Source organism: Natrix helvetica (assembly GCF_964273705.1).
Source record: "Natrix helvetica genome assembly, chromosome: 6".
In the NCBI taxonomy this organism is placed as follows: Eukaryota; Metazoa; Chordata; class Lepidosauria; order Squamata; family Natricidae; genus Natrix; species Natrix helvetica.
In genome coordinates this window covers 80,174,564-80,199,303 of record NC_138553.1, presented here as the reverse complement: position 1 = coordinate 80,199,303, position 24,740 = coordinate 80,174,564, and the positions used below count along the sequence as shown (strand labels likewise).

The window sequence follows — 24,740 nt, the reverse complement described above, 5'->3', positions numbered from 1 at the left end:
GAGGCCATCAAGGCCGAAAACGAGTGACATTGAGCTACCATGAATGATGTCGAGCTAGCCACCCCCCCACGAAATCCCCTGAGGTCAAACACAACCCTGATTCGTCCCTCAATGAAATTGAGTCGCGGTCAAAAACTGAGCCCGGGAGGGCCATGCGCAGCTCTCCCGAGCTCCCTTTTCGCTGGCAGAGGCACCGCGGGCCGGTCCTTCACTGTTTCTAGAGAGGCCCCGTGGGCCAGATCTAAGCACCCCTCGGGCGGGTTCCGGACCGCGGGCCTTGAGTTTGACACCCCGATAGAGCAGATACTAGCAAAACTTAACCCAGTTTTGTTTTTCCAGAGCAGAGGTATCAAACGCAAGGCCCATGGGCAGGATTCGGCCGGCGGGTGCTTAGATTTGGCCCGCGGGGCCAGTCTGGATATAGGAAAGGACCAGCCCACGGTGCCTCTGCTAGCCAAAATGGGGCGTAGGGGTACCACACCTCCACTGGGGCTCCAGGCTAGTTGGCATAGCCATATCCTAAGGCCTTTTGAAAGGTTGAAAGGGTGGGAATGGATCAGAGGTGGGTTGCTGGCCAGACTTACTGCCAGTTCAGTGCACAGAACCGGAGTGGCAGCCCGAGTTACTACCTACTCGGCCGAACCAGTCCAAACCAGTAGGAACCCACCTCTGGAATGGATCTGTCCTTGGGAGGGCATCATATTCCAGAGGAAGCCACAGCTGTTGATTTCCTTAGGAATTCCACGAATTGGTCCCACTCTTTCTGAAGGCAGGAGAGCGGGTGTCCAGCATCCTTCTCATGGGAGCAATTTCCAAAGGTGAAATTACACATTGTTGGGGGAAAAAAGATACTACACGCACAAAGAACTTTGTAGTTGTTACTGCTATTAAAGCTGGGTCTAATACCGCCTTAAATGCTAATTATCCCACACATAGCTATTTATTCTGTGCCTTGTCAGTGCCGTATAAAGTGGGAGTCACGACCCTCGGCTGGTCGGGTGTCAAAAAAAGCCAAGATGGCACCCAGAATAACAGGATTGCACCTTATTTAAGTGTCTCCCAAAGGAAAACATCTTATTAAAGTCAACACATGTTTTTTTTATTCATGTGTTTGACGTCCTGTTGGAAGAAATGTCCTTCTGGGTTCAGCATCCAAGGGGGGAGAAAGACACTGGAAACATGGAGGCTGCTTGGAAAGATGGTTTAATGGTGGACAGGACCACGTGGTTTTGAGGTCCTGAACAGAAAAGGGGGATCACATGCTTCCAGATGTTGGGTGAAGAAGAAGAAGAGAGAGAAGAAGGAGCTTGCTGGGTTTTTATACTCTTAAGATGCAGGGGCAACTCTCTAGGCTGTGTTTTGAGTCCAAGTTTGATTGAGTTTCCAGATGCCATGTGGTGAGTTTCTGTAGAGGGCTAACCCTACCTTTGTGATGTAAAGTAGACTAGCTCAGGCTTTAATGGCTTGTTGACCAGGGGGTGGGTGGGCAGGAAGCTGCAGGGAGCTACTCTGTCTTTAAAAACATGTTTCTCCCTTCTTAATATTTCCCAGGATATTTAAATTTTCTAGAAGAGGAGTGGGTTTTAACTGCCTACAGTCCAAAGGCCCTTTCCATGTTGCGTAGGGTACCTTAAGTCTAAAATGTCTGCTTAGACTTTAGCCCCCATCCCGAACCGGTAGAGAAGGTAAGTGAATATCACCCCTGGGTGGCAACATAAAGTCGAATATCATCAGTACACAAATACTCAAAATAAACTAAGTCTAAACACAAAAGAACTGAAGTTTTCTTCTCTTCTTAAAATTGCCGTTTATTGACAATGAATCACCTGATTACAACGTGAATTTTTCCCGTCAGCCCTACATATACACCCGGAGATTAACAAATCATGACGGAGATAAACATTTTAATACGCACAAGAAAAAAGGGTGTTAAGTTCCTTTAAAATGACATGACTGACAGCTATTAAGAGCTGCTTTTCTACAGCTCTGGTGAAGACAATTTGAATCCACGTTGAAGGAGATGACAATAACGATGTAGCTGGACAGGATAGCAGTAGTTCATTTTGTCAGAATGTCACACCTTATAGAAATTTCAGATATTCTCTTCACAGGAAACCAAGGGAAACCACAGGACAATTTTTGCAGGAGAAGAGCAGGCTGGGAGATGGTGTTAAATGTGTCATCAGTTCAGAGTTCTTACGTTGCCACAAATCATCCAAAGTCCAATCTCTCTTGAATTCCTATTGCTCCCGAGCAGAGGTGTCAAACTTGCATCGTCACGTTGTTGTCGTGTGATGTATCGCAACGTTTCCCCCATCCGCTAAACCGGGGGGGGGGGGTAGGCATGGCCGGCGCGTGACGCATCCAGCCTGTTTGATACCCCTGCTCCAGTGTAACTAACACAGAGGTGATAAATTGCATGAAACCGGGCACATCACTAGAAGCTAAAACTATAAGGCTGTGTCTGATTTACTTTAGATGTGTCATGCATGCAAATTCATTGGAGAAGGCAATGAGGCTAGGAATGTTTATCGGATTAAAAAGAAGAGACGAGCAAAGAACAAGCTGGCTTGATGACATCAAATCACAGATGAACAACTGAAAGAAGCCGTGCTTGGCAGGGTAGCATGGCGAGCACTTGCCTATAAAGTCACTAAGAGCCACGGGCAACTGAACAGTTAAATTAGTATTACTGTATTTTTCAGATTATAAGATGCACCTGACTATAAGACGTACCTAAATTTAGAAGAGGAAAACAAGGCGGGAAAAAAGATTTTGGCCTCCGCAAGCCCGGTTTTCTGCCCTTTTGGGGGCTTTTTTTTTGCCCTTTTCCAGCCTTTTTTCTACTCATTTTCGATGCTTTTTTGGGCCATTTGTTGATGACTTTTGGCCCATTTGGGGGGCTTTTTTCAGCCCGTTTTCAAGGGGTTTTTTGGACCATTTTCAAGGCTTTTTTCAGCCCATTTTTGATGCTTTTTCGGCTGTTTTGGAGCTTTTTTTGGCCTGTTTTGGAGGCTTTTGGGGGCTCATTTTCAAAGCTTTTCTTGGCCCCTTTCGAGGCATTTTCAGGCCCATTTTCGAGGATTTCTTTAGCCCGCTTTGTTCAGCCTGTTTTTGACCCTTTTTTTGGCCCATTTTCAAAGATTTTATTGGCCCGTTTCGAGGCATTTTCAGGCCCATTTCTAGGCTTTTTTCAGCTCGTTTTTTCCAGAAGAAATGGGCCAGAAAAAAGCCTCAAAAATGGGTCGAAAAAGCCCTGAAAACGGGCTGAAAAAGGCTGAAACTAGGCCCAAAAACAGGGCATAAAATGGCTGGCAGGTGGGCGGGACTTTGATAATATTCGGTCTATAAGACGCACAGACATTTTCACTCCCTTTTGGGAGACAAAAAGTGCATCTTATAGTCCGAAAAATACAGTGATCTTCCTGTAGAGTTGGCTTCCTGTTTCCGTCATTCAGAGGCATTCAGAACAGCTGTTATGTCTTATGGGTTACAGACACCTGGTGATGGTTTTTAAGACTGATTTTGATATTTGGGATATATTTTGGGAGAGGGGAGGGGAGACCTGCGTGGGGGAGCGGGCGAAGGTGATGGGTTGCTGGGAGGTTCCTCGTTTGCTTTCTGCAATTTTAAAGGACTTTCCGTCCTTTTGTCTACGGCGGTTGGTTCTAGGTGATTTGGTCTCCTGGTTTCATCTTCTCTTTGAAATCGGTCACCTGCTTGGTCATTCTTTGGAGGATTCATCTGCTTAAGATCTCCTTGATTACCACCAGACTCAATCTCTGCTTTGGGCAGCTCCTTTTCTCTACTTTTGGGAGATCTCGGCTTCTGTTTGAGATCCCCTTCACCGCCACGAGCGGTAGACTCTGCTTTAGACAGACGGCCTTCACCACTCTTTGGAGGAATTGTTGCTTGTGTGACGGAGTCTTTCACTTCCGTCTTGGGAAGCGCATTGGGGTCTTTCCATCTCCGTGCCCCGGATTTTGAGTTGTATTCGTACACTTTGCCAGTCACTGTGGAAGAAACGATTAATTCAAAAATTCATTTTCAGAGTGGAAGGGATGTGATCGGCGGTGGGATTCAGCCGGTTCACACCGGTTCAGGCAACCGGTTGTTAAATTACACCCTCCCCAAAAAAAACCTATCAAAGTGGATACTGGGCGCTGCGCTGCAATGGAGAAATGGGCAATGGAGCAGCCGGGATGAGGGAAGGAGAAGGCCGCTTTCCCTCTTTTTTCTCCCTGCTCCTCCTCCTCCCCTTGTGCGGGCTGCTCCATTGTCTGTTTCTTCATTGCAGTGCAGTGCAGCCCCCAGGATGCACTTTGATAGTGGGTGGTGGCGTTAATTTAACAACCCTCTCGCCCAGGGTCAGGTTAGCGATCGCGGGAGGATCGTTGCGAATATGCGGGGGAGCTAGAGGACGGGAATGGGCCATGCCTCCTACGCAGTGGTGGGATTCAAATAATTTAACAACCAGTACTCTGCCCTAAAGACCAGCTGGGTAGGCGTGGCTCAGTGGTCATGTGACCGTGTGGGCACGGCTAACTCAACGTCACTCAGGTCAATGGGCGCTTCGCCTTAGCTGTTACAATGTAATAAGGGTTAACGGGAGAGGCAGTTTCTGTAAACAGGGAAATTGAGATGAGGCTAGAAACAACACCAGAATGTTTCCTTCCTGCCTTCCTTACGGGATTAGCCCTGTAAAGTGGAAAAAAGCAAAAGGAGATTCCTTCCAACAACTGGTTCTCTGAACTGCTTCGAAAGTTAACAACCGGTTCTCTCGAATAGGTGCGAGCCGGCTGAATCCCACCACTGCTTCCCCGTCAGGCAACCTGACCCTGGGTGAATCCCATCACTGGATGTGCTGGTTTATTTGATCTGTAATCCACTATAATCCTGCAGGATTATCAGCAGCTAACAACAAAATATATAACACAAAACACCCATAATAATGTAAGTAATATATTCACCAGTAGTAAGAACACCCCAGCCAAACTCAAAGCAAAAGCGAAAACAAAAACTAAACCTCCCTTTTAAACCACCTTCTGAAAGGGGACACCCAGGAGATCCAATTGACCTCAATGGGAAAGCTAGTCTAGAAAACAGATGTCATTGCAGAAAAGCAACTTCTCTGGGCGTCTCATCCTCCTGAGTGGATGAGACAATTAAACGCTCTTTCTGCAATGATAAAATTGACCCAGAAGTGCTTTTCCAAAAGGCACCCGGACTAGCTTGGGTTTTCTTTTTTTCCTTTGAAAACGTTTCGCTTCTCATCCAAGAAGCTTCTTCAGCTCAGTTTTCCGCAGACCTGAAGAAGCTTCTTGGTTGATGGCTTCAGCAGTCTTGTTCGTTTGACTTTTCTCTTGAACAAATGCGTAGAGTTGCTATTTCCCTCTAATCTGAAAGGCTTTCCTTTCAAAACCATTTTGCTCTTTCTCGGCCTCCTTGTAATACCTGGGTCGATTGCTTCCCCATCGAAAATAGGATTAAAGTTGGTCATTTCCTAAAAAGACAAACAAAAGGCTTATTTAGTAGCGTTCATTAAAGAAACGAGGAAAAAGAGCTGACCAGCATGGAATCAAGGAGAATCCTACAATCTGTTGGATTAAAACAGGGATGTCAAGCTCGAGGGCCGTATCAGGGTTGTGTTTGATCTTGGGGTGGGGTGGGTGTGGCTTGGGTGGGCGTGGCCAGCTCAAAGTCACTCATTTCGGGGGCGCCAGTAGTGGCCCGAGCGCTCTGCCTGGGAAAATGGCTACCATGTTCCGTTTCCAGCTGCGACCGCCTCCTGCAACTCTCAGCCACCAAAAATGGAGCTTGGGAGGGGTGTGTGTGGCCTCCCAAGCTCCATTTTCCCGGGCAGAGGCATGGCGGACCGGTCCTCTGCTGTTTCCCGGTGGCCCCGCGCCAGATCTGGATGCAGCCCACGGGCCTTGAGTTTGACACCCCTGGATTAAAACATAGTTAGCATATAATTGCTTACTTGAAAACAGAAAATCACAGAATTTGAGGGAACAGTTTTTGGAGAATACACCAAGCTCTTTAGTTTCAAGTTTAATTTATATTCAAGTTTAATTCTTTCATAAACATAGAAGATAACACCAAGAAAGTCACCACTCGTAACGTGGCCACTAGAATGTGGTTTCTGATTTAGGAGAGGGAGATTGGAAATAGTAGGAAATCTTATAAATCGGACTAAGGATAGGAACTTTCAAACTGGATGTAGAAAAACAAAAAGGAAGTGCAGCTTTAAACGACTGATTTCTGTGCTGCTTTTCACTATCAGCTATAAAAAAAACTATATTTTTAAAATAAAAAATAAATTGTCTAGATTAAACAGGAAGTGTCATAATAATTATAATTGCCTTTACAGGCTTTAATATGAGCCAGAATATATGTGGGCATCCTGATATACTAATCCTAAATAGGCAAAGATTCTGATTTTTTTTTTAAAAAAAAAATTATGTTTCAGATTTAAAAAGCATAAAGTAAAGGCAAAGGTTCCCCTTGCACATAGGTGCTAGTCGTTCCTAACTCTAGGGGGCGGTGCTCATCTCCGTTTCAAAGCCGAAGAGCCAGCGCTGTCCGAAGACATCTCCATGGTCATGTAGCCGGCATGACTCAATGCCTAAGGTGCACAAAACGCTGTTCCCTTCCCACCAAAGGTGGTCCCTATTTTTCTACTTGCATTTTTTACGTGCTTTCGAACTAGGTTGGCAGAAGCTGGGACAAGTCATGGGATTCGAACTGCCGACCTTTCTGATCAACAAGCGCAGCGTCTTCGCCGCTGAGCCACCGCCTCCCTTGTTTAAAGCATACTTACCCATATTACTTCTTGCTTTACTTTCTTCTTTTCTGTAGAAAAAAAAAAACCACGCTGTTTTTTCTAACCATTCACTTGTTGAAATGAACAAGAGTTAAAAGTATCCCATCAAATTACATTCTTTATCGCAGGACTCCAACCTGAATTAAGTAGAATTTACTACATAAAAGCAGGAGTAGAAGAAATGACATAGTCGGGTAACTGGTGATTGGCCCAAAGTCACCCAGCTGGCTTTCATGGCTAAGGTGGGACTAGAACTCCCAGTCTCCTGGTGATTGGCCCAAAGTCACTCAGCTGGCTTTCATGGCTAAAGAGGGACTAGAACTCCCAGTCTCCTGGTGATTGGCCCAAAGTCACCCAGTTGGCTTTCATGGCTAAGGTGGGACTAGAACTCCCAGTCTCCTGGTGATTGGCCCAAAGTCACCCAGTTGGCTTTCATGGCTAAGGTGGGACTAGAACTCCCAGTCTCCTGGTGATTGGCCCAAAGTCACCCAGTTGGCTTTCATGGCTAAGGTGGGACTAGAACTCCCAGTCTCCTGGTGATTGGCCCAAAGTCACCCAGCTGGCTTTCATGCCTAAGAGTACTTGAACTTGCAGTCTCCTTTCCCTTAACCCAAGAGTGGGATTCAGCCGGTTCGTACTGGTTCGGGCAAACTAGTAGCTCCGACGATCAGCTGAGAACGAACCGGTTCCCTCCAACAATCAGATGGACCCGCCCGTCCTTGAGCTTTACTTACCTATATCCTTTCAGCCGATTAACATGGCAGAGTGGATTGCTGCATCTCAACTGTGTTACTCCCCAAGCAGTAACGTTGAAGGTAAGTTTTGGCAAAACTGCGCATGCACGCGATCACCAAACCAGTTGTTAAACCGGCAGGATACCCACCACTGCCTTAACCACTAGGCCAAACTGATTCTTACTTGGCGACCATCATGCATTTACGTCCATTTGCAGTGTCTTCTTGTAACCACAATTTCCGATATTTTTGCTAAAGAAATTCAGTGTTTACTTCTGGTTTTCAGCAAAAAAAAAACCACCCCAGAGCAAACAGTGAGTTCACTTAATGACTGCCACAAGGCAAGGTCATAAAATTGGACCGGTCCCACGGGCTACTTGCTTTGCGGCCATCATGGCTTAGGGAGGCTCCATTACAGCCGTAAGTCGAGGACTGCTTGTATTCTGTTCTATTAGATTTTAAACCCTGTGATTCTAACTGCCACTAAAATCATACTTGGAAAACATAATGAACCAATTTCGTTGTATTTAAGTACAATGGCAATAAAGATTATACTTATGATGTCTCTTATTAACAACGGGGCAGTGTTTTAAGAACAAGGAAAGCAAACAAGAAACCACATACCTGGCATGTCCAATCTGTCATAAATTAAAAGAAAAAAAATTATTATTGCAGAAACTATCATTAAGCAATGCAGTAAACAAAGCTGAATCAAAAAGCTACGGACAGCAATGACTTCAAATTTGGAGGATTGCGCCAAGAAATATGGATTCCTCATGTGAGCCTTGCAGAACAAAAGGACACGCAAACACACGGCAAACATTGTATTATAATTGTGTTATTATTTGTAGGTTTTCTTTAAGCTCCTTGATGAGAACCCAGATTGTTGGGGGAAATATGCTGGCTGCTGTGGCCCTGTCCTCCTTCAGCCGAATCAGAGGAGGAGGAGGAGTGGGAGTCAGAGAAAAAGAGAGGGGGGGAGGGAGAGGGAGGGAGGGAGAGGGAGGGAGGGTGAAAGAGAGGGGGAGGAAGAGAGAGAGACAGAGAGAGAGACAGAGAGGGAGACAGGGAGAGAGACACACACAGAGACAGAGAGAGGGACAGAGAGAGGGACAGAGAGAGAGAGAGAGAGAAAGAGAGACAGAGAGAGCCGGAGGCAGACCCTGGGCCGTCCGTCAGCCCTCAGATGGAGAGTCAACAGCCCCCAGGTCTGGAGGTGTCTGATGAGGAAGAGGAGGAACAGCTGGGTCCAGTGCCTGATGCACGGATGCACAGAAGGCAGAGGAGAGGAGAGCAATGGAAATCTATGGGCCGGTCCTTGGGACGGAAGAGCCGCTGCTGCTAGGGAAGCCCCACCCTAGCTCTGGGGATAAAAGGCAGGGGGCGGAGATGAATAGATGTGACAGACAACTATTCATCTCCCGGCCGGAAGGCCTTGTTAACCTGTGTTTTGCCGGGGCTGCCGGCACTCCTAATTAAAGGAATCTTTGAGTTCACTTCAGAGGGTTTGTCGTCTTTGAGGTCCTGGGACAGAAGACTGGCTCTGTAAACTGCTTTGTCAATTTTAAAACTTAGACCAGTGACCCCCGACCTTTGGGGTACTAGGGATCGGTTCCGTGGAGAGAGGTTTTCCCGCCGACCGGGGAAGGGGGGGAGGAATGTGGTTTCACGGGCCGCCTGCATCCCGCAGATGGGGCTTTGCTTGTTTGCCGTAGCCCCCTGCCAGTCCACAGACCTGGGATTGGAGACCCCTGTCTTAGAGAGGGCTGGACTGCACTGTGAAGCGGCATATAAATCTAAGCAATGTTGCTATTGCTACTTACAGTGGCTTTGTGTCCGCTTTGGGTTTTGGTGGGCAGCAGGAACGCAGGTATTTTGCCAGCAAAACGGTCAGATAGCCGAGCAACCCCAGTAGCAATAAACTGCCAAGGAGTATGAAAAATGGCACATACCAAGCCGATGAAGCATAAACGTTTTCTTTGCTGGTCACAATCGTCACACCAGGCTTGTAAGGGGGGGAAAAGGGGGGGGGGGTTGGAAGCAAAGTTGTTCTAAATGGGTAAAGCAAAACAAACAAACCAACAAAAACACCCCAGCAGTCTCAAAAGAAAAAGAAAAAAAAACAGGAGCAATTTACAACATGCACTGCAAGGACTTTAACAGTCACTGCGTAAGACAAACGGACAGAAGCCTTGAGGACTGAAACCGCGAACAAACAGCCAGCAGGCGGAAGACACAATGAAGATGTCTTAGTTTCACAAAACACGGCCATCACTTCAACTAGACTAAGCAAACTCCCCAAAATGCTAGAACAGCGATGGCTAACCTCTTTGTCCTCGCATGCCGAAAACGCACGATTGCAAGTGGCAGCATGTGCGGGTGTTCCCTCACCCACAATGCAATGCCCCCTGCCCCCCCTGCGCAGGCGTGCATGCCCCCCCATGCTCCCCCACAACCCACACATGCGTGCGAACCCCCCATGACCCACTGCGCATGTGCACGACACCCCCCCCTTCCCGCACCCCATTTTAGGCCTAGCAGGGCTCCCTGAAGCCTCCTAGGACCAAAAATGAGGTGAGGAGAGGGGGGACTGCCGCATCCCCGCACTCCCCCTGCATGTGAACCCCCCCCATGCATGCTCGTGCAACCCCCGCCCCACATCTCCCACATGCACAGCAGAGACCCAAAAATCAGCTGGCCGGCAGGAGGCGCGCACACATGCGCAATGGAGCTGAGCTGGGCAACGTCTCGTGTGCCCGCAGATTAACGCTAGGCCAGCAATCAAGTGAGCAATACCGCAATAGCGCTTATATACTGAACTGGTAGTAACTTGGCGGCCTGGGTCACTGGAACCGGCAGGGGCGTGGCGACCCAGGCCTGCCACGCCCCTGAACCAGTTCTCCAAGCAGTGCTGTAGGCAATGCCATCTTGTTTTTTGCTTCTGCGCAGAGCAATTTTGGTGGTACTGCACATGCGCACGATGTGCCCCTGAACGAACCGCCAGTAGCGGCTGCCGGAACCCACTCCTGACCTCACCCCATTCCTCCGTAAAGGGGGCGTGCATAAGTACACCAGTGTTTCTATTGTCCCTGTCCTACTGTCCCCGTTTACTTGTCTTCATTTCCTTCCTTCATGTCCATGTTCCTACTTACACCTGCTATCTTGCACAGGTTTGAGAAAGCTAAACAAGACAACAACATCATATTGACAATAAATAAATCGATAAATAACTCCCCCTGTCAACATACGACTTCCATCCCAAATCAGGACAGAATAAAAGCCCAAACTTACTGTCGTAGGAATCACCGTGGTTGGGTCCGGAATAACTCGGACGGTCAACTTTACTGTGCCGTTTTGAACATGGACTGAAGTTCTTTCAGAACTCGTTAACAGATTATCATCTGTTACGGAAACCAGCAGCCGGTATTCCCAAACTTTGTCTATTCCTGACATGTAATCGAATGGGTTGGTCAGGACTAACCTGGAGATATTGGAGCCGGCCTTTGGCGAGAAGTCAAAATGGTTATTCACGTTACCTAAAAGCAGAGCCAAAGACAAAATGAGTAAAGATAAATGAGGTTTGATTCACTGGAACAGGGTGGGTAGGACGAATGGTTGCAGGAACTGGGAATGTCTACGTGGTACGTGATGTGGTGGTGGAGCCTTGGTGGCGCAAAGGTTAGAGTGCAGTACTGCAGGCTACTTCTGCTGACGGCTGATTGCCAGCAGTTCAGCAGTTCAAGTCCCACTGGCTCAAGGTTGACTCAGCCATCCATCCTTCTTAGGTGGGTCAAATGAGGACCCAGATTGTTGGGGGCAAGAGGCTGACTCTGTAAACCGCTTAGAGAGGGCTGTAAAGCGGTATATAAGTACTATTGCACTTCCTTCCTTCCTTCCTCTCTTATTCTCTTTCTCATTCGTCTTCCTGTGGCGCAGTGGTTAGAATGTCTATTGCAGGCTAACTCTGCCAACTGCCAGGAGTTCGATTCTGATCGGCTCAAGGTTGATTCAGCCTTCCATCCTTCCGAGGTGGGTAAAATGAGGACCCAGATTGTTTGGGGCAAGAGGCTGTAAACCACTTAGAGAGGGCTGTAAAGCACTGTGAAGTGGTATATAAGTACTATTGCCCTTCCTTCCTTCCTTCCTTCCTTCCTTCCTTCCTTCCTTCCTTCCTTCCTTCCTTCCTTCCTCTCTTATTCTCTTTCTCATTCGCCTTCCTGGTGGCGCAGTGGTTAGAATGTCTATTGCCGGCTAACTTTGCCCATTGCCAGGAGTTCGATTCTGACCGGCTCAAGGTTGACTCAGCCTTCCACCTTCCAACTCCGAAGTGGGTCAAATGAGGACCCAGATTGTTGGGGGCAAGAGGCTGACTCTGTAAACCGTTTAGAGAAGGCTGCACAAACCACTGTGAAGCGGTGCATGACTCTTATTGCTATTGATAAGTGCTAGTGAAGAGAAGGACTTGGAGTGACAGGATAGCAATCTTCCAATATTTGAAGGGCTGTCACAGAGAACGTGGAGTCAACCTATTCTCCAAAGCACCCGAGAGCAGAACAAGAAATAAGAGGTGGAAAATAATTAAAGAGCGATCCAATCTAGAATTAAGGAGACATTTCTCGACAATGAGAAGAATTAATCGTTCCATTAATGAAAGGAACGGCTTGTTTCCAGAAGCTGTGGGTGCTCCGTCACCAGAGGTTTCCAACAACAGCGTGAAGAACCATTTGTCTGGAATGCTAAAGGGCCACAGGTGGCATGCAGAGACCTCTCCGGGAATGCAAGCCATCGCCCCAGCTTAGCTCCACCACGCCTGCGCGAGGGCCTCCCGCCAGCCACCTGATTTTTGAATCTCTGCCGTGCATGCGGGAGATGCGTGCGCATGTACACGGGGGTGGGGTGGGGACACATACATGCGCAGGGGGAACGCAGAGGGTGCAGCGCCCTCTGTGCCCTGTTTTTAGTCCCAGGAGGCTGCAGGGAGGCCTGCTAGGCCCAAAATAGGACATGCGGGAGTGTGTGTGTCGCACACGCATGAACAGGGGGCGGGGGAGCATGGGTGTGGGTTGTGCACGCATTGCATTATGGGTGTGGGCACGCACACACACCCTGTCGTGTGTGTGTGCACGCTTTCGGCGTGCGAGGACAAAAAGGTTAGCCATCACTGCTATAGGTTTTCCTGCTTGAGCAGGGGGTTGGACGAGAAGTCCTTCCAACTTTGTTATTCTGCCTATTCTATATTTTGAACTAAATTAATCCCCCAGTTGTTAAGTATTGTAAATATTGTGAGAACAGTTTATGGTCCATTAGAAGCTGAGAGAGTTTCTCTATCTTCCTGAACTTGATCTAATCTCAAGCCGATCTTTTAACACAGCTGTTAACTGTCATTAAACTAACTTTTTAAAAAAGCTGCTTAATGTGAACCAAACCGAAGCAGCTCCATAACACTCCTTTGACTGTAGGTTGTGTTAGATCGGGTAATGGAAAGGCACACTCAGGCTAAAGGCAACAACAGCTCTTTATTAAAGTACAACAGCAAAGATTGAGTCTGACAGCAGCCCTTTTATAGGGAGCAGTCAGACTCTTCGACCAATGAGATTAAACCTCTGTTCCCGCCGGAACGGAGGACCTTGGTGGAAACCACTATAGCTGAAGCATGTCTCGAACAGGTTGACTGTATAAATCAAATCAAGAAATAAAATTAAGTTTGTCATGCACGTATCAGGGGCTTTTATTGTTTCTTGCAGGTTAAAAAAGTGGTGGGTTGGAGGTAGCAAACCATTTTTTAATCTCTCTCTATATAAAAGCCAAATTCAATTCACTCGTCACGAAATCTCCCGAACCGTAAAGCCTGCAAATTTGAAATTTGCCAGGTATGTTCCTCTTGGCTCGCTAAGAAAGCATTTTTCAAAATGACTGTCGGATCATTAGTATTTCTTATCCAATAATTAACACACTCTGATGCTAAGGAGTTCTACTCCCCCTCCCCACCTGAAAAGAACTCTGCTCCAACTGCCAGTTGCTTCACATTCCATTACCTCAGTTCAAACTGGCAGATGTTCCACTCCCTCACTAAGGAGCGGTCTGGGGCTCCTTACAGTACTAAAGGTTGGTACCTCACCAAAATGTCTACACCTTCCACCTACGGAACTGCTTCCGGACTCAAGGCAGCGGGAGCGATATTCCTTTATGTGTTTCAATCACCGACCACCACTGAGTTAACAGATTGAACCGGAGTGAACCGGATTTCTCCTGCATTGCCTGATCACATAGTTTCGTTGTGAAGCACAGCTTTCCAGCTAGTGACATATCAAATAATTCTTGGCAAGTATGAACAGGATGAACAATATCTCTCTTGAGCAAACTGTAAGTTCGGATTGTAGTGTCACCTCCTGCCTTGAAATAATTTCTTTTGGTGTCGATACAAATAAATACATTTAGGGAGTGTCTTGCCTTTATTATTTTTACAAATAACTCAGGTCAAAATGGCAGCTGTGGAAGAGGAAAGTCTTCAAAGTAAAATAAGAAAGTCCAGCTGCCTCTTGAAAAAGCACCTTTTAGACAGCACGTGTTAGAATATATATATATTCTACCGGCAAGTAATGACATAACATAGTCAAAGACGAAGTATGAAATACCTGACGTGATAGTATATCGGAACGACTTTGGACTTGAATCCCGATCCACGCAGGTAATACTGAAACTATTAATAATGCCCAAACTTAGATCCACGGGCACTTCCAGCAGCTGTCCATCAGGAGTGCATATGGGTGGTTCGTCATTTGCTTCAAGAACATTGATTATTACCTAAAGAAAGATTTGAAGAAATATTTGAAAGAAACGCAGTGGTTAGAATGCAGTATTGCAGGCAAATTCTGCCCACAGCCAGGAGTTCGATCGTCGCCGGCTCAGGTTGACTCCGCCTTCCATCCTTCTAAGGTCAGTAAAATGTGGACCCAGATTGTTGGGGGGCCATGTGGTGACTCTGTAAACTGCTTAGAGAGGGCTATATAGTACTGTGAAGGGGTATATAAGTGCTATTCCTTCCTTCCTTCCTTCCTTCCTTCCTTCCTTCCTTCCTTCCTTCCTTCCTTCCTCTCTTATTCCCTTTCTCATTCTTGTTCCTGGTGGTGCAGTGGTTAGAATGCAGTATTCCAGGCTAACTCACCACTCACTGTCAAGAGCTCAATCCTGACCGTCTCGAGGTTGACTCAGCCTTCCATCCTTACAAGGCTGGTAAAATGAGGAGTTAGATTATTGGGGGCCTTAAGCTGACATTTGTAAACTGATTAGAGAGGGCTGTAAATCATTATGAAGCGGTATATAAGTCTACGTGCTATTGCTAAAAAAATAAAATCTGAAGAGTGTAGAACATCTAGTCCATGGACCGGAACTAGCCCAGAAACTGGGCTGCGCAAACAAGGGAAGCCCCATCTGTGGGATGCAACTAGCATGCAAAACCGAACTCCCTCCTTCCTTTCCCACGGAAAAACCTCTTTCCACGGGACCGGTCCCTGTTGCCCAAAAGATTGGCGGTTCCTGGTCTAGAAGAAAGCTTTCTAGTCTACAGGTTCAGGGCTGATTCTTGTGGTAGATGCAACAGAGCACTTGGTCTGAGCAGGAGATATTAAAGAAGTCAGGGCAATCTGTTAAAGGACCAACAGCTTGGAGTAAAACCAATTGTAATTTACCATCCCAAGAAAACATAAACTGAGATTTGAAAGAGACACCTATAACAACAGAAAAAGAAAGGGAGAGAGGAGGAGAGAACGAGAGGAAGAGGAGGGAAGGAAGAAAGAGGTAAGGAGAGGAGGATGAAAGGGAGAGAAAGAGAAGGAGAGAGGATAGGAAGGGGAAGAGGAAGAGTAGGAGTAGGGGAGAGGTAAGGGAAGAAGAAAGGGGAAGGAGAGGAGGAAGGAAGAAAGTAGAGAAGGGAGGGAGGGAAAAAAGAAAGGGAAAATAAGGTGGGGTTACAACAGGAGGAAGGGATGGTAAACAAAGCAACCCAAACTGTATATTTAATATTCCTATTAAATGGAATAACAAATATATAACAATGACAAATGTAAAGAAGAATAACAATTATGTGAATGTATGCTTACAATGGTATGTAAGAGAATAAAAAATAATAAACTTTATTAAAAAAAGAAAGAAATCATCTTAACTGCAATTTAATGTATGATCCTGACTGTTTGTGACTACGTAACAACTCTAGGCTGATGACTTGTTTAACTCCACCCCCGCCTCATCCTCCCACCCCACTTCAGATAAGAGCCAATTTTGCAGATTTTGCTTCTACGAATGTCACTTCCGGCAAATCCTACTGTGTTTTACCATCACGAGGCAAAGAAAAGTAGATCGCAAGGAACGATGTGCTCTGTTTTTACGTTCACCAGTTTACTCACGAAGGAATTTCCAATCTTGCCCTCGTTGTCAGAAGCTCGCACTTCAAGAGTGTGTACTCGTTGTGTTTCATAGTCTAATCGCTTTGTGTTCTGCAAAATACCCAGCTGGGGATCAATTACAAATAAATCTGTGACACCTCCACCGCTCTCTCCGGACAAAATGGAGTAAGAAATTCCAGTGGGAGGCAAATCCTTATCAGTCGCAAGCACGCTTCCGATAGAAGAGCTGGCTGAAATGAAAATAGCAGTACATTAAGACAACAGGCAGGTAGTTTTGGAGTGTGTGCGGTGTGTTTAAGAGATTGTGCAGGCTTCAGAAAGGACTAGGGTCAAAAGGTTGGACACCTAACATCAAAAATGTCATCAAAAAAGCACAACAAGGAATGTTCTTTCTGCGCCAAATCAGGAGGCTCAAACTGCCCAAGGAGCTGCTGATTCAGTTCTACAGAGGAATTATTGAGTCTGTCCTCTGTACCTCCATCACTGTCTGTTTTGGCTCTGCAACCCAACAAGACAGACACGGACTTTGGAGGAGAATCAGAACTGCAGAAAAAACAATGGCTACCAACCTGCCTTCCATCGAGGACCTGTCCACTGCACGAGTCAAAAAGAAGGCTGGGAAAATATCTACAGACCCTTTGCATCCTGGACATAAATTGTTTCAACTCCCTCAAAATGACGCTACTGGGCACTGCACCCCAGAACAACTAGACACAAGGACAGTTTTCCCCCCAAATGCCATCACTCTGCTAAACCACTAATTCCCACATCAGTCTGTATTACTATTCTTCTTCTCTTCCTTGCTATCTTTTCCCACTTATGACTATAACCATGTTGCTTGTATCTTTCAATTTATATTGTTTTTATTTGTTTCCTAGTGCAATTTGATAGCTTGTTAGTAACCTTGACGATCACCAAGTGTTGTATCTTTTTATTCTTAATGAATGTATTTTATTCTCCTTATGTAAAATCTGTAAAGCAGGGCTATCCCTGTGACTGAAGCCATGTCATTTATTTTACAATAGGGACATCCAACCTTGGCAACTTTAAGACTTGTGGACTTCCAACTCCCAGAAATGAAGTCCACAAGTCTTAAACGGGTCATGGTGGGATACCCCTGCTGTAATGTATATTTTAAGAAGGGGTGTGGCTTCAGTCACACGGATATTACATGGCTGTGAAAATATCTATAGACCCCTCACATCCTGGACATAAATTGCTTCAACTTCTACCCTCAAAATAACACTATAGGGCACTGCACACCAGAACAACTAGACACAAGGACAGTTTTTTCTCCATCACTCTGCTAAACAACTAATTCCCACAACACTGTCAATTTATTTACTGACTGTATTACTATTCTTCTTCTCATCCCTCCTATTACCTATATCCTCCCACTTATGACTATAACTATGTTGCTTGTATCTTCATGATTTATATTGTTTTATTTGTTTCCTAGTATGATTTGATTGCTTATTTGGTAATTATGGCTATCACTAAGTGTTGTATCTTATGATTCTTATGAACGTATTTTTTTCTTTTATGTTCACTGAGAGCTTATGTACCAAAGACAAATTCCTTGTGCGTCCAATCACACTTGGCCAATATTCTATTCTATTCTATTCTATTCTATTCTATTCTATCCCATCTTATCTTTTCTATTCTATTCTATTCTGTATTAATTCTATTCTATTCTATTCTATTCTATCCCATCTATTCTATTCTATTCTATCCCATCTTATCTTTTCTATTCTATTCTATTCTGTATTAATTCTATTCTATTCTATTCTATTCTATCCCATCTATTCTATTTTATTCTATTCTATTCTATCCCCTTTTCTATTCTATTCTATTCTATCCCATCTATTCTGTTATATTCTATTCTAATTCTATTCTATCCTATCCCATCTATTCTATTCTATTCTATTCTATTCTATTCTATTCTATTCTATCTTATGTATTCTATCTTATATATTAATTCTATTCTATTCTATTCTATCCCATCTATTCTATTTTATTCTATTCTATTCTATCCCCTTTTCTATTCTATTCTATTCTATCCCATCTTTTCTATTCTATTCTATTCTATCCCATCTTATCTTTTCTCTTCTCTTCTCTTCTCTTCTCTTCTATTCTATATTACAGGTAGTCCTCAACTTACAACAGTTCATTTAGTGACCGTTCAAAGTTACAACGGGCCTGAAAGCGAATTCAAGTTTTCTTTACCAAGGTCATTTGGGAAACATTACCATTTTCACACCACCGCTTTTATTTACATAGCGATAGTAACCGGTGTTTGTACATTTCCTTGATAGCCAGAAAGTTTTAAAAAACCTTTTTTTTAAAAAGTGGAGGAAATAGGTATATTAGATTCTGAAGAAGGTTCAGACACTTCATTCCAGTGGCTTATTTGGTCTAAAGAAACATTCACCCCAATAAAACTATCTGTGTGGCTGATACAGAGCAGGGTGTAGAATCAGCATTAATTTGAGAGAATTCTATTTTATAGCCCTGTAAATTTGAGAATAAGCCATCGTCACTTACATGGTACTATTTCAGATACATTAAAAGTGTACAAAGCGCTATTGAAGACTGGAGAAAACTCATTGACTGGCTGAATGTCAATATAAATGTAGATTCGTTCTGTAAATACAGCAAGTAAGAAAAACGTGAAAGGTGAGACAGAAAGATAAGCCCCATTTAAAAATAATTTTTTCCCAGAAAAAAAGTCAGGGGAAAAAGGGGACAAGAAGAAAAGTTCATACTAACCAGAAAAGAAAGGCTTAGAAATATCCTGGATGAGGGTATTCAGAATATATTGTCTCTGCACGCTTCCGTCTGTTGCGTTTTCCAAGTCTACATTTCCTGTAAGCTGAAAGGAACATTCTTTTTACGGGCAGTCCTTGATTTATGACGGAAATTGAGCCCAGAATTTATGTGTTAAGTGAATTTTGCCCCATTTTACGACCTTTCTTACCACAGTTGTTAAGTGAATCATTGCGGTACTTAAGTTGGTAACATGGTTGTTAAGTGAATCTGGCTCTGGCTTCCCCATTGACTTTGCTGGCCAGAAGGTTGCAAAAGGGGATCATAAACAGTGACCGTCATAAATATGAACCGGTTGCCGAGTGTCTGAATTTTGACCCTGTGATTACGGAGATGCTGCAAAGGTCGTAAGTGTGAAAAACTGGCCATAAGTTTCTTTTTTTCCAGTACTGTTCTACTGTTGTAACTTTGAACAGTCACTAAATGGACTGTCGTAAGTTGAGGATTACCTGAAATTGATTGCCATATTATTTTTCCTCGCTGTGATTTTTTTCTAACATTTTTCAACAACTTCTGAATCACTCCAAAGCGGTACAGGAATTGTAGTTCTTAAATGCCATGGTGATATACAGGCAGTCCTCATTTTACAACCTTTCATTTAGTGACCATTTGAAGTTGCAACGGCATTGAAAACAGTGGCTTACAACCAGTACAGATGTCAACTCCTAAAGTTGCCACGGTGAGGGAATGGGGGAGCTCATTCCACGTATAGCCGGCTTGGCCCATTCATAGTCTTATTTTACCTCCTGGCAGATATTTTTAATTGGGCATTTTTAGGGGTTATTTTTAAACATTGTTTTAATTGCTTTACTTTAGGTACAGTTTTTTACAGCCTCCTCTTTTAAGTATTTAGTATTTAACTATGTTTGTATTTATTCCTATGTATTTATGTGTTTTAATCTGACTGTACACCGCCCCGAGTCCCTTTTGGGAGAGTTTAAAATAAAGTAAAATATACTTTGGCTAGAGTTGGATCTCATATGACCGTAGCAGGCTTGGGAAGGGTGCACCTCATTGGGGAATGTGATTTATGACACAGACTGAGGGGAGGGAAGGAACAGGGGTAAAGTTCAGCTATAATTCAAAAAAGGCTCAGATCTGACTGATAAAAAGGTCTTGCCAAAATAAATGCTCCTAATAAACGACTACTTTTCTTTTGAAATTTGGCTCGAGGCTCATGAATCAATTAGGGCATTTTTTGGAAACCTGACAACGTGATTGTAGGGGCAGTGCAAGGACAAGTAGTCTCTTTTTTCAATGGGGACATAACATTGAATGGTTGCTAATCATCACTAAATGAATGGTCATAAATTGAGGGCATCCTGTTTTTTAAAAAAAGCAGGCTTTAAAAAAATTGTGTTCCTATAGCTATCTCTCAAGTACAAAGTGCCACTGATTTTATATTCATGGTTTTTCCTTAGGAAAAGGGAAACTATTCCGCTAGTCGTTGCCGACTCTAGGGGGTGCTGCTCATCTCTGTTCCAAGGTCATTGAGCCAGCGCTGTCCGAAGATATTCCCGCGGTCATGTGGCCAGCATGACATCACAGAGCTCCGTTCCCTTCCCACCGAAGGGGTACTTATTTATCTACTCGCATTTGCATGCTTTCCAACTGCTAGGTTGGGAAGGAGCTGAGGTGAGGACGGGAACTTACCCCATCGTGCAGCACTCGAGTTTCGAACTTGGACTGCTGGCTTTCCAGCCGACAAACCGAGCATCTTAACCACTGAGTCACTGTGGCGCTAGCAACTCTACAGTAAAATGTGCCAGACTCTCAAAGAATTTATATTAGACTAGCCGATAACCTAGTGTTGTTATTTATTTATTTATTTATTTTATTAAATTTGTTAGCCGCTCCCTCTCCACAAAGGGACTCGGGGTGGCGTACAATAAATAAGACACATATTATAAAAATTACACATTGTACACATTGTACAGAGGAGGTATAAAACGCAATACAATATTATAATAACATATAAATATTAAAATAAGTTAAATTAAAACCCCAATAGAGATTATAAGTTTAAAAATTGCCAGGGGGAATAAAATGGAACTATGGTTGAGCCAGGCCTGCTAGTTGAAAAAGGTGGGTCTTGAGTTTTGAACGGAAGGAGGCCAGATATTTATTTACAGGGGGAAAATGTCCGGACCAAACGTTATTTCTAATGTTGGATTTTCCCCTTTACCAGAGGGAGCCCCCTTGTGGAGTACTGTGAAGCTGCTACCACGGAAATTCCACTGTGCTGTACAGTGGAAGCCATTTTAAGGCAGTGCAGTAATAGCCATTTTAAGGCACAACAGGCTGTATCTTAACAGAACACCCACCCCAAGCGCTGTTAGGGGTGTCTTACCCCCACAGTATTTGTTTCCAGAGAGTAAGTCGTCTGTGTACCATGATTGGTTGAAATTGCTTGAGGCGTTCCAGAGTTATGCTGGAACACACACACACCAATTTTGGGATGATTTTAAATAAATGTGTTGGTTTTGCTTCTTAATAAAACAAATCCCCTTGACCTAAAATTCTGATCTGAAGGATATTTTTGATAACACTGTGGTTGATACAGATAAGACACTTACATGTCTCCACATTAAATTTTGACCTTTTTTTAATGCTACCTTAATGGGAAACATTTCCCTCACTGCACTTCCTCTCCGGATTGTATTTGAATAGGCACCCCATTCCCCAAATTTAAATAATAATAAAACAGTTAATTAGCAGACCTTAATTATTCCGGAGTGAGGAGGGTCCTGGGTAAATTTATGACTTCCAACCCCAGACAGTTCAGTGAAGTTAAACAGATTGTTTGGGGATTCCGCATCTTCATCTTTGCAATCATTCTTTAAATGGATGATTTCAAATCCAGGGGAAGCCGTTTCAGGAATTGCCGTCCTATTTAAGAAAAATAAATTACAGCTCTTCATTTCGGATTTTCTGGTTCTGAAAGCCTAGCTTTCCAAAATGTCTAAAAGAACGTCTTGTGCAATGATGGCGAAACTTTTTCTTACGGCGTGCCAAAATTGTGCATGCCCACACCAATTCAATCCTCTCCGACCACCCGCGCATGTGTGCGCGCCCTCCCCCGCATGCACGCATGACCCCTCGCCAGGCTCCAGAGTGTTTCCTGAAGCCTGGGGAGAGTGTAAATGGCCTCCCCCAGAAGCCCTCCGGAAGCTGGAAACATATCATTTCCAAACTTCCAGTTGGCTCTTTGGGGCCGTTTTTCGCCCTCCCTGGGCTTCACGAAAGCCTCTGGAAGCTGGGAAAGGCGAAAAACAGGCCCAATGGGCCAACTGGAAGTTTGTTCCAGTTTGTTCCGCGCTATGTTAAAAAGTTTAAAGTCATTAGCTCTAATAGAATTGCCTGAAGCTTAAGAGAATAGAAAATATTGTGCAGTCCTTGGTGCTCTCTGAGCTTGGTGGTTTTCTTGCAGACGTTTCATTACCTAGCTAGGTAACAGCATCAGTGCTAGAAGGGAGTGGGGTTTGCTTTCATCTCAACACCCTACTTCCTTCTAGCACTGATGAGGTTACCTAGTTGGGTGATGAAACGTCTGCAGGAAAACCATCAAGCTCGGAGAGCACCAAGGGACCCCACGGTCCTCCTCCTCTTCCACTCCACAAACCCTACTCCCTTCTAGCACTGATGATGTTACCTAGTTGGGTAATGAAACGTCTTCAAGAAAACCACCAAGCTCAGAGAGCACCAAGGACCCCAAGGTTGAACCCCGAGCTACAAATATTCTCTTCTATCAATAGTATACAATATTATTACCTGCGATTGTATTCTGTGCATTCGGGTGGAAGGTCATTGATATCCTCAATAAATACGAAAATTTCAATTTGAGCAGTTCTTTTACGGGTAGCGCTGTCCTCAACACGAATGGTCAAAGAGATATTAGGATGGGTTTTGAGGGGATCAGCATCACGATTTAGCCGGCCGGCCACCGAGACCGTACCTGTCACTAAAATAGAAATAGGCTGTAAGAGTTTCCATGCACCACTGCAGACGTAGCTTTTGATTACGACAGAAACTGGTTTTATATAGTTGTATTCCGCTTTTATTATTTTTAGAAATAACTCAAGATGACAAACATAACCAACACGCCTTCCTATTTCCCCCCCAAAAAGCAACTCCTGTGACATGGATGTGGCTGGAAGAGAGTAACTGGCCCAAAGTCACAAAGCTGGCTTTCGTGCCTAAGGAGGGACTAGAACTCACCGGCTCCTAGTGATTGGGTCAAAGTCGCCCAGCTGGCTTTCATGCCTAAGGAGGGACTAGAACTCACCGACTTCTGGTGATTGGCTCAAAGTCACCCAGCTGGCTTTCATGCCTAAAGTGGGACTAGAACTCATCGATTCCTGCTGATTGGCCCAAAGTCACCTAGCTGGCTTTCATGCCTAAAGTGGGATTAGAACTCACCGACTTCTGGTGATTGGCTCAAAGTCACCCAGCTGGCTTTCATGTCTAAGGTGGGAGTAGAACTCATCGATTCCTGGTGATTGGCCCAAAGTCACCTAGCTGGCTTTCATGCCTAAGGCGGGACTAGAACTCACCGTCTCCTGGTGATTGGCCCAAAGTCACCCAGCTGGCTTTCATGTCTAAGGTGGGATTAGAACTCACCGACTTCTGGTGATTGGCCCAAAGTCACCCAGCTGGCTTTCATGCCTAAGGCGGGACTAGAACTCATCGATTCCTGGTGATTGGCCCAAAGTCACCCAGCTGGCTTTCATGTCTAAGGTGGGATTAGAACTCACCGTCTCCTGGTGATTGGCCCAAAGTCACCCAGCTGGCTTTCATGTCTAAGGCGGGACTAGAACTCACCGTCTCCTGGTGATTGGCCCAAAGTCACCCAGCTGGCTTTCATGTCTAAGGTGGGACTAGAACTCATCGATTCCTGGTGATTGGCCCAAAGTCACCCAGCTGGCTTTCATGCCTAAGGCGGGACTAGAACTCATCGATTCCTGGTGATTGGCCCAAAGTCACCCAGCTGGCTTTCATGCCTAAGGCGGGACTAGAACTCATCGATTCCTGGTGATTGGCCCAAAGTCACCCAGCTGGCTTTCATGCCTAAGGTGGGATTAGAACTCACCGACTTCTGGTGATTGGCTCAAAGTCACCCAGCTGGCTTTCATGTCTAAGGTGGGACTAGAACTCATCGATTCCTGGTGATTGGCCCAAAGTCACCCAGCTGGCTTTCATGTCTAAGGCGGGACTAGAACTCACCGTCTCCTGGTGATTGGCCCAAAGTCACCCAGCTGGCTTTCATGTCTAAGGTGGGACTAGAACTCATCGATTCCTGGTGATTGGCCCAAAGTCACCCAGCTGGCTTTCATGCCTAAGGCGGGACTAGAACTCATCGATTCCTGGTGATTGGCCCAAAGTCACCCAGCTGGCTTTCATGCCTAAGGCGGGACTAGAACTCATCAATTCCTGGTGATTGGCCCAAAGTCACCCAGCTGGCTTTCATGCCTAAGGTGGGATTAGAACTCACCGACTTCTGGTGATTGGCTCAAAGTCACCCAGCTGGCTTTCATGTCTAAGGTGGGACTAGAACTCATCGATTCCTGGTGATTGGCCCAAAGTCACCCAGCTGGCTTTCATGTCTAAGGCGGGACTAGAACTCACCGTCTCCTGGTGATTGGCCCAAAGTCACCCAGCTGGCTTTCATGTCTAAGGTGGGACTAGAACTCATCGATTCCTGGTGATTGGCCCAAAGTCACCCAGCTGGCTTTCATGCCTAAGGCGGGACTAGAACTCACCGTCTCCTGGTGATTGGCTCGAAGTCTCCCAGCTGGTTTTCATGGCTTTTAATTTTGCTTAATGAGACTGTTTCTCATTTAAGTCCCCTTGAATTGGACATTCATAACAATGGATGGCCGCAGTGAAGAATGAGAAAAGTTGAGATAGTGACAGATGATCAAAGCCATGTTCCTTCTTTATCTACATATCTTG

At 45.1% G+C, this 24,740-nt stretch overlaps 2 protein-coding genes across 5 annotated transcripts in view; one reads left to right on the top strand and one right to left on the bottom strand.

The window, feature by feature from the left end:
* Positions 1-2,295, top strand: part of SYPL1 (synaptophysin like 1) — a gene marked incomplete at its 3' end in the record, with an annotated part of 12,635 nt that extends 10,340 nt beyond the window's left edge. The window contains exon 6 of the mRNA XM_081957129.1: positions 2,112-2,295. Coding sequence (XP_081813255.1) covers positions 2,112-2,295 — 184 coding nt within the window. The remainder of the gene's footprint in view (positions 1-2,111) is intronic.
* The window catches only part of CDHR3 (cadherin related family member 3), a 42,097-nt gene continuing 19,128 nt past the window's right edge, over positions 1,772-24,740 (bottom strand). For 2 of the 4 annotated variants that reach the window (XM_081957951.1, XM_081957949.1), the window contains exons 8-19: positions 22,560-22,749; positions 21,509-21,677; positions 18,732-18,834; positions 18,507-18,605; positions 15,963-16,192; positions 14,196-14,364; positions 10,852-11,096; positions 9,384-9,565; positions 8,185-8,198; positions 6,824-6,855; positions 5,455-5,503; positions 1,773-4,013 (exon numbers count right to left, since the gene is read on the bottom strand). In XM_081957951.1, the coding sequence (XP_081814077.1) occupies positions 3,514-4,013; positions 5,455-5,503; positions 6,824-6,855; positions 8,185-8,198; positions 9,384-9,565; positions 10,852-11,096; positions 14,196-14,364; positions 15,963-16,192; positions 18,507-18,605; positions 18,732-18,834; positions 21,509-21,677; positions 22,560-22,749 (1,982 nt within the window). In that variant the 3' untranslated portion in view covers positions 1,773-3,513. Of the gene's footprint in view, positions 4,014-5,454; positions 5,504-6,823; positions 6,856-8,184; positions 8,199-9,383; positions 9,566-10,851; positions 11,097-14,195; positions 14,365-15,962; positions 16,193-18,506; positions 18,606-18,731; positions 18,835-21,508; positions 21,678-22,559; positions 22,750-24,740 lie in introns of all 4 variants that reach the window. The other 2 variants (XM_081957948.1, XM_081957950.1) reach the window with 2 other exon arrangements.